This window comes from Egretta garzetta, unplaced genomic scaffold (assembly GCF_000687185.1).
Source record: "Egretta garzetta isolate BGI_Z169 unplaced genomic scaffold, ASM68718v1 scaffold256, whole genome shotgun sequence".
Taxonomy (NCBI): domain Eukaryota; kingdom Metazoa; phylum Chordata; class Aves; order Pelecaniformes; family Ardeidae; genus Egretta; species Egretta garzetta.
In genome coordinates, this window is record NW_009260073.1 from 1,541,950 (window position 1) to 1,551,902 (window position 9,953).

At 44.2% G+C, this 9,953-nt stretch overlaps 1 protein-coding gene across 1 annotated transcript in view; it reads left to right on the plus strand.

The window, feature by feature from the left end:
• BEND4 (BEN domain containing 4) overlaps positions 1–9,953 on the plus strand; it is a 21,009-nt gene that overhangs the window by 4,302 nt on the left and 6,754 nt on the right. The window contains exon 2 of the mRNA XM_035896756.1: positions 7,904–7,995. Coding sequence (XP_035752649.1) covers positions 7,904–7,995 — 92 coding nt within the window. The remainder of the gene's footprint in view (positions 1–7,903; positions 7,996–9,953) is intronic.

The window sequence follows — 9,953 nt, forward strand, 5'->3', positions numbered from 1 at the left end:
GTGACAAACCCTTTTTCATGTCCTTTTTTTTTTTTTTGTCCTTTTTCTTGATGTTCACATTTAACCACTTCTTTGGTTTCCCTTGATGTTCTGGATGTTTTGGTCTCATCTCTGGCCTTGTTCTGCTGTTCAGCTTCAAAGCATGAAGTTACTTTGGGAAGAGAAAGCCTCGCGCACGGTCAGACCAGTGTTTGGCACGAGAACCCCTTTGAATTTGCAGCACGGCTTTGCTGGCAGCTTGGGGGTGCCGGCTTAGTTTGCTAAACCAGCCCGAGTACAAAAACTTACTGAAACACGTTAACTGCAGCAGACCATGCCTTCATTAATTGTTTTTTTCCATGCTTCTGAGTAAAAACCCATGAGAATTTGGCGGGGGGGAAGGGGGGGCAGGTTTCTTTGCCTTCCTCGGGGAAGAAGAGCCGGTGGGAGTTTCATGGAGGGCTGCAGTTCAACCTGGCAAAGCTGAACTCCCCGGTCTCAACTTCGGTTTGCGTTTTGCAGGTCAGCACTTGGCATTTGGAGTGACACAAACTGCTGTCCCCGCTCACCAGGGGCTCCTTGGCTTCCCTCTTAGTTACCAGCAGTATAAATGTGTAGAGGGGCTTACAGGGGAGGTCGCTGTCCTGAAGGCTTCACAGCTGAAAGGGAGGACAAGAAGAGGTACCTTCTATTAAGCAGAAGGCAAGTGAGGGAGCAAAGACAAAAATAAAAGCCACAGGAGCATGTGGCAGTGATGCTTAAATGAGAGCTGCACAGCTGCCTCTCTTCTCCCGTTGTTAAGGCGGAGGTGTCCATCCCAGGGGCGTATGGAAGGGGCACGTTCTTTTCTGGAGGAAATATTTTTGCAAAAGAAAAGGAAAAGGAATACAATGGCTTTTCAGATGCAGATTAACAGAAGTAAAATGGTTTTCCACTCCACCTGGAAAACACAACCGAGAGGGATTTTTAAAGTAAGGGGATATTTTCTGTCATTTTTCTTCCCTTCCCTGCTTTTGGGAGGCGCAAGAGGTCAGGCTAGGCAATCTTTAACACCCTTCTGCGTGTAATGTCAATTCTTCTGCTTTCTGCTTGGCCGCTCTCGTTAAAAATGAGTGCTGGTTTTATTTTACCACCTAATCACAAGCATCCGAATTTCTAAGGTCTTGAGCACCGAGATCGGTTTCTCTTTACCAACCCCCATCTCTCCTTGCCCCTCACTCTTTTTTCAGCTCGCAGCACCCCAACAACTTGACTTCACAGCCCATCCATGCCGCTTTCGCTGGCTTTCAGCTGACTATTGAAATAAATGAGCGTATGAGCTAAAATGATCCAAGCCGTGTAATACTGCACACTTGTCCAAGTCTCAGGCAGAGAAGGCATCTCCGTTAATGTTACAAGAAATTCACACTGCCATCTAGTTCGTCAGCAGGTTCCCTATCATTTGTTACATCTTTTTGACAATCGAGCATCAATTTAGAAATGCCCTGCAATGAACTCGGGAGTGAAGCATCGCTCAAGGTCAAGCAAAGGAGGACGTCTTGCGATGCTGAGCCAGTCTTAACTAACAGCCGCCGGCCTGAGCGGGGTGGATGCAGATGTACACCCTTCCCAATTCTCCTCCGCGCTGGCAAGTCAGAAGTAAATGGTCTTGAGCGCCAGGGGATTCATCTTCTGCTGTGCAAAACACCAGGGGGAATACTCGCCCGTGCCGGCTACAAAGCGCAAAATCTCATTAATGAACAGAATAACCAGATTCCTTCCTGTCTGCTTACGGGGGCTGAGGCCACCACGGGGAGACACGCAGCCGAGCTGGGGCTGAGCCATCCCTTCTCGCTAGGGCTGTCTGATGCTGCGGGGGAGGTTGGAGAGATAGATACCTTATTTACATTGGAGATACGCCTTATTTAGAGCAAGCCCAAGTAGCTCTTCATAGCACTGTGCTTTGGCAATATAAAGGGTGTGTTACACCGGAGGCCACATTTTGGGGAGGATAAGTGAGAGCCTTCATTTTGACCGTTACCAATACAAGTGATTGTGGCCCGATAACATTTATAATGAGCAAAAACCCCAGCCCAAACCAGCCGAGATGTTCTTGGCACTTTTTCATAAAAGGTTGGAAACAATTATTAGAGCCAAAGGTCAAAAAAAAAAAAGAGTAGGTGATAACTGGGAAACATTAAAAGCATGTTGTTGAAGGCCCCAAAAATCTATCTAGGAGGAAAAGTTTCATGCTGGTTACAAAGCCAACCAGCTTAGAGGGAAAGCGAAGGAACAATTAGAAAGATAACAAATGGAGTAGAGGGGAAGGTGATGGTGATGAGTAAAAAGCAGAGGTCAGGATCAGTGGAAGACTAATAATTCAAATTAAACCTGGAGCATGCTGTTGAGGAGGTGTTCTGCTGCTGGCAAATTAAAGGAAAAATATGGTGTCCTAATAACAGTATCAGACCCTGGAAATAGTAGGTTTTGTCAATAATATGGAATATTGAGTATTTCTATCCTGGTACTTGTGAAGAATAAGATGATGCCATCACACCAATGTGATGGTGATGGTAATATTTTCCATTTCCACTGTAACTTTGGGCGTTAGCACACATTTGACAGCGGCTTCAGGGGAGACTGCAGCCCCAGCTGTTTGCCGCAGCTCCTCCCAGTGCTGGGGCAACTGAAGAGCTTGCTGGTCAGTGCCAGAATTGCCGGCCTTTTCAGAAATGATAAAAAGGTGCTGATTCCAGCCCATGTTGTAAGACAGAGTGGTTCAAGAGCGGAGCCAGGGGTCCCTCTGCCAGAGACCGGCATCGCCAGGAGAGCCACAGCCCAGGCCACCGGGAGCAGTAACTGCTCGGGCACACCAGCTTTTCATCCCTAAGTGCACATCAACTTCTTACCAAAAGCATTAGGCAGCTGCTACCAAAGCGTCATGTTTTCAAAATCATGAGATTTGGACAACTCGCTTCAGGAACTAAAAACAAAAATGAAAGTGGACAAAGAAAGAGGACTCATGACTATGATTTTCTTAAAGCTTCGGAATATTTGGGATGCTCCAGAAGACTGAAAGATGCAAATATTATATGATTTTTTAATTTTTTTTTAAAGAACACATGAGATGTCCCGGATGATTGTAGGCTTGTTGGCCTGATGCTGAGCCCAGACAACCTAATTGCACAGCTGATGCCGGCTTCAATTAATAGAGTACTAAAAGAGAATAATGGAGCTGGTACCAGGCAACATCTTGCCAAATTACAGTTTTGATGAGATGAAAAGTTTGGTTGATGAGGGTATTGCAGATATTCAGGGTGTTACATAACATTATATTACAAAGAGTGATTTAAAAAATGCAAATATATTTGTATTCAGGAAATTGCCGTGAGGCAGATGAATTTCTGGAGGGATTCTCTGTCACAGCCCATGTTTTTAATACATCGGGGAAAGACGGCATACAATCGTTGCTCACAGCTTGCAAGCGGTGCAGAGGTAGCGGTGAGTGAGGAAGAGGAGAGGTGACAGAGTTGGCCAAACACAGTGCAGCTTTACCATGTGTCGAGGCACAGAGAACATTGCTCCACTTGCTTTCAGCCCCTGGGAAATGGGTGCTGAGAAAAGCTTTTGGAGGACATGGTGGCTTTCTGGCCAAGTATTAATGCACAGCCTGGCCAAAAAGGCTGGCGTGGTCTTTGGCTGTACAGACACGTAGGTAGGTGTAGGGACTCTGCTTTTAGCATGAGCCCAGCATCTCGAGGAGGTCAGAGTTGAGCTTAGCAAAGAGAAGAGGGAGAAATTACTTCACCTCTAACTACATAACGGGTGATGGGCATTTTCCATTTCTTCTCCAAAGATTTTGTAAAACCCAGTCAAAGGAAAACAAAATGCAGACTGGACATGAGGTGTATGTTTCTGAGGGTGAAATAGCACATGCAGCAGCAACGAGCCACGGGTAGAAACTGCATCTGGGAGACGACGACTTGAGTTGTACTGTGTTTTACCCGCTGATGCTGCCTGCTGCAAAGAGGATTCAGTCTGGGGAGTTGCTGTGCTGTGTGGCAGGTCAGACTGAGAGATCGCACCCTGGCTTTTGTCATCGGCACACTCGGGGGCCACCACGCCATTCGACTATTTATTAGAAATTAGGATACTCTGCAGAGAAAGCTGTGACCAGCTATGCCGAAGCAGCACTTGTTACAGCGTGCAGATGCCTAGAATACAACAAAGTCTTAAAACTTGGATCGAGAAACAACAAAGCCCTGCCACCTCTTACACATGTCCTGCTTAGTCACCACTTAGCGTCTTAGCAAGACCAGCCTTCCCCGGCGCGCCGAGTCCCCTGCAGCACCTCCTCCTCGCCCTTGAGCTCCCGCAAAGATCGCGCCCTTCTTTTCACTTGCTGCAGGCCGTGTTACTTTGCCACTTCCAGGGTCTTTTCTGAGTCACTGGCACTTTCAGAAAGTAAAGGCTGTGGAAACTTCTTCCTAATGGGCAGGAAAATTGCTGCCTCCCCACAGGCTTTCTACTAAATCATAACAAGCAAGTGTTATTTCGACATTAGTGTCTTTCCCGTTGGTTACAGTAGGCGCAGATCCCCGTTGGTGGTGTTGGTGATAGTGGGTATGTGCATAAGCATGCAGAGAATCAGCTCTCGGGGTTATGATCTTGTTAACTCTCTAGAGACCACATCAAAGTCAAAGAAGTACAAAATAAATCAGCTAGTCGGTTTAAATGTTTTTTTGTACTCGCAGTTGGGAGCTGCAGGCTCTTACCAAGTTAGGTTTGCTGCAGGATTTGAAGGAAACAGTTCCTCTTATCTCTCGGCAAAGAGAGTATTTGCAGAGCCATAAGAGGGACTCGGGAGCAAAGCTGAAGCTTTGACTCTCAGCCGCGTGCCACCCTCTTTGTGGCTTCCTTTAGGCTTCGCGGCAGCCCACGAACCCCGGCTTTGCAAGCAGCATCTGGTGTTTGGAAGGCCAAGGTTATTCGTACCAACAGCACGCGGTGTGATGTACAATGGCTTTACAAGTCACAAGCGCTCAGAGCCCTCCCGTCACTAGAATGATAACAAAATCATACAATTTTGCGCTCAAAACATTAGTGCTTTTATGAAGATTTTTATGAAATAATGAAGTATGATAATACTTTTTATGAAGTATCTGTAAGCTTCAGCCAGCTTTTAGTGCCTTTGTATTTCTCACTGGTAATGAGAAAGCATTTTATCAGCAGAATACCCTTAAAGCGGAGCTGTACGTCATGTGCTGGGGACACGGCAGGTTAATAGTCGCCTGTTGTCTTCTCGCTTGTGCCCTATCCTTTTGGAAGAACATAGGTGAATACATCTTTGGGTAGCCTGCAGTGAAATTACTTACTGTGGGTAAAATACCATCCTGCTGTGAGATCAGCTCCTAAAACTTAGAAATTTTTCATGCATTATATTCTGTTCCCTTTCAGGCCCCACGTTGTTCCACATAATTACAGGTAGTAGTGCCAAGTATGGCTGAGAGTGATCAGGTCATCACCAGGGACTTTTGCTAATAGGTATAACCAGAAAAACAAGTGCAAACTTCACAGACTGTTTTGGGCACAGCTTCACGAGGACCAAAGAAGTCGAAAGCTCCCAGGTACCGCTGATAGTTCAGCAACTGTGTCCTCAGTGAGCTTGCTAAACAGAAAGCGACATGTTTAGACAGGGCGGGAAAGGTGTGCTTCACAAGTAGCTCTGATGTCCCAAGGAGCACTCAGCTCTCCTCCAAGTCCAAGTATCAGGCATTTTTTCTTTCCGGCAGTAGCCCAGTCATCACCCATCATAGTCCAATCACCCATCATAGCCCCGTCAGTCCTTGCTGTCACCTCGCAGAGATCCAGGATTTCAGGGGAGATGCTGGTTGCCAGTAGTAGCTTCCACCCAAGTGGGAGTTTTTGGCTGACCTTGTCACGGGGTTTCTGACACTGCCCGGGGCACCTTTGTGATCCTTATGCCTCTTTCTTGGACACCTACTTAATCACGGAGTAACCTGTGCACGGGTGTTCCTAGTTTAATCTTAGTTTTGGACATACCAGACAGCAAACAGACAGAGTATAAGAAAAGGATCTCCAAAGACAATCATATCCTTCAGCCCATTCACATGGAGAAAAAAAAAAAACTTCTTCCCCCATGTGCTTTCCTGTATATTAAAACAAGGGGGAAAAAAAGCCAAATCCTTTTTTTTTTGCTACACCTTCTTACAAATATCCAATGTACTACAACACTACCTGTGGTTAGCACATTTTACTCCTTTATTCCATGTAAGACCTTGTATTGAATTTTTTGATTGCTGCTGTATGCTAAATACACAGCTCATTACAGGAAGGCCACAGAACGTGTTGGTGGGACTATTAAGCTTGACTGCCCTTCTGACTTTTTCAGAATGGAAACATGTTCTAAAACCGTCTGGTGACACTTAAAAGTGCTTTTTTTTTTCCCTACCAAAAAAAAAGAAGCATCCAGGCTCTCCTGCTGATGTGGCAGCGGCACTGTGTAGCAGCTACGCTACCGAGACGCTGCCCTGGTCTGGCAATAAGCAGTGAAGTCGCTGGAGAAATAAAAGAGGTACAAGTGACTTGAAATGCTAACTTCTGCCTGATGCATAACCTCCTATGGCAAAGTGTGGTATATCAAACGAAATGGGAGGAAATACAACAGTGGGTCGCTGTTACAGAGAAGTCAGCATGCGGTGAAACGCCTTGGGAGTTTATTGCTCATATCAGGGACCTTGCGTGACTTCTCTATGTGGCCTGCTGGATGTAACAGCGCTCAGCCCGTAGTAAAGAGTCTGTTTTGCACAAACTAAAGGTGGTTTTGCACCCCGTCTGCCTAGACGGGCACAGTTGCTGCACAGTGTGAATGCCCAGGAAAGGGTGGAAAATACCTGTAAATCCGACCTTGAGACATCCTCAGTGATTCCAGTGCTTGCTTTCAGATTGCCAGCTTAAGACAAAGTCCAAAACACCGTATTTTTTCCGGGTGTAAAGGCTGAATGCCGGGAAATAATAATAAATAAAAAAAAAAAACCACTGAAATGTTTTTTCTGGATTTTTAGCTGAAGCTAAGATTATCTTTGAATATTTTACAAAAACAAGCCATACGAAATGTGAGAGTGATAAGGTACCTTAAAAACAATGCTTATTTAGTCGCGCACAAGTCAGCCGTCGTGTTGGGTTAATATCTGTTTAATTCTCCTACGGTGTTTCAGGCTCAGGAGAAAAACACTGTATCTCAAAAATACTCCAGAGTTAATCAGGGATGTGGCAGCATCTGCTTAAGAGAGATCCGTAATTGAATCATCCCTAATTAACCTATCACCTCAGCAGAAGGGAATAGGATGTTGGTACCACTACTGAAATGGATGAGAGTGATGGGAATGGAAAGGGGGAAGGATGAGGACCTAGTTTTATAACAAATTTGGGAGGAGGGAGGGGAAAGAAATTAAAGTATATGAATCATTAAATCTGTTCAGTATAGTTAATCAGACTGTAGTTTCAAAAACATTTGAGCATATTTACATGTTAATCAGTGCATGACTTAGGTCCAAGAAATGTTTTCTCCTTTGTATGGTTTAGGCTGTTTACAGTATTTACGGATTTTTTTTTTATTATTATCATTGCTGCTGACCTAATTTGTATTTGTAATAATTGTAATTTCAACTAGGAAAAAAAACTTTGAAAACTAGTGGGCAGAAAATAAAAGCAATGTCGGAGACCTCAACATAGGAAATACAATATCTGCCATATATTTATTGAATGAAATGACTGCACAAATCAAAACGAGAAGTATTTCCTATTTGAAATAAATCTCACAGACATACCAAACAGATCCTGAAGAACACTGCTTGATTTAATATTGATGTTCTATTTTGTGCTAGACAGCTAATATACAGTAATTGCAATTTGTTTCATGCAGTGCCCTGCCAGACTGTTTTAGATTATTTGAAGACTGTACTTCAGCATCACAACCAGCTTATGGTACCCCAGCCAACAGACCATCCGACTGAGGTAGTATACAGTGAAGACAAGCTACATCTCTTTATGTTTGACAATTCATTGAAAACACGTAGGCAAATAGTAGGCACTGGAAGAATATATTTAGTAGTAAAAATGTGTAAAATCTATTATTAAACTGTCATTCTTAGGTACAGTAATCCCCCACATGGAGGAGGCTCCTCACTAGTATAATCTAGGATGGCTTTACTGAGCAGCGCGTAACTCCCTCCATCGGCACCAGCTGCACTTGCCTTGCTTTGGGTAATTTTTCTCTCACCTTTCCTCAGAAATATCACTTTTGTGGGTAGAATTTAACCTAGGGCCAGCCTGGTGAAAACTGCAGCTGGGTGATTGAGGGCGGCTGCGCCCGGCGGCTGCCGGTGCGCCGAGGCTGCAGCCCGTGCGTGGCGGGTAGCGACGTGTCGTGTGTATGGGCACGGGCACGCGTGTGTACGCAGTTGGTGTGGCTCCCGTGCAGCCCTGAGATGGTTAATGCTAAAAGAGATGTTTCCTTCATTTCGCAGACAGACCCAAATATAGACGCGTGCAAGTCTTCCAGAGTGCTCTTGCTTGTCAAAAAGCATCCCAAACAAAATGTTGAGTGTTGACAATTTTATACTTGATACGGAGTTTGGGGATTTTTGTAATCATGATCTGTTTAAAAGTGCTGCAGTGAAAAAGCAGGGAATTTAAGCCTCCCCTAGATGTATAGATCTATCTATCAGTCAGCTCTAGTGTAACTCACATTCATTTTGCTCCCATGTGTTTCTATCCAGGCTTGTAAAAATACCTCAAATGAAGTGGTTTTGTTGAGACTTTCCTAGTTTAGACTGTCTGTAGTTGAGGCTCTTGCTATGCCTGTTTTCATTATCTAGTGCATGGGTGTCACTACCCATTATTCATGCAAACAAAAGTAGGAGAGGGAAGACTTAGGTCTGGACTGACCTCCCTTTGCACATCAGTTACATACAGTGCAAGCCTCACGTAGTCCAACTCACCATAGTTTCACTGAAGATGCTTCGCAGCAGTTCAGGGTGTGCATTAGGCTGTGCAAATCGATATATGCATATATATATTTTTTTATATTTATATATATCATTAGCTGTTATCACTCAAATATATTCCAAGGATTCGTTCTCCTTCCTTTAATGTTCTTCTGCTTAACTAAAATTTTCAAGCACTGTAAAAAATGAGGCTGTTCTGTAACGTCCCACATGGAATAGCTTGTCATGATGTGACAGGATTTTTTATTCAATTAAACACATAGATGCTAATCTTTTATTCATAAGCTTAATCATGTACAAATACAAGCATGAACGCATTTGTACTTTGGTTCTTCCTTCAGGATCCGCTTATTTCATTTCTGGAAGGTTTTCTGTTTGTTTTCGTTTAATGACTGCTGGACACACCAAACTGCATCATGTATTTACCAAAAATCTTTTGCCCAGAAGTGCTTTACTTTCAGAGGAAGTAATGGAAGTGTATCTGTAGCAGGAACCCAGTAATTGTTTAACAGAGTAGCATAACACTATATCATGCCTTTGGAGAAGAAGGAGGAAAAAATATTCTAAATTTCAGGGGGAATAAGAGAGAAGTATAATAAAATTGGGGCTGAGGAAATTATGCAAAATTTATTGCCTTCTCCTCAGTTAATAGTAATGCGAGCTCTTATGAAATTTAGATGTTGGGCCTTCTTGCACCCGATTTCCGTCAGTGCAATACATTTAAACACAGAGGTGGCTTTTAGGATAGCTGCTACTTAGTGAAGCCACACACGAGCATCCATCCCTAACACACACGAGCAAGCCTGGAGCTTTACCCTGTGCCATTACAGGCTTGCATTGCATCCCTCCTGCCTGCCAGCGCCCAAAAGCAAGGCAGTGCCTACAGAGTTAGTTGCGGCTTGTTCTTTGCACCAGTGTCAGTAAGAAAAGTTGTTGCTTTTCTACAAGTTTTTTTTTAACTAGGGA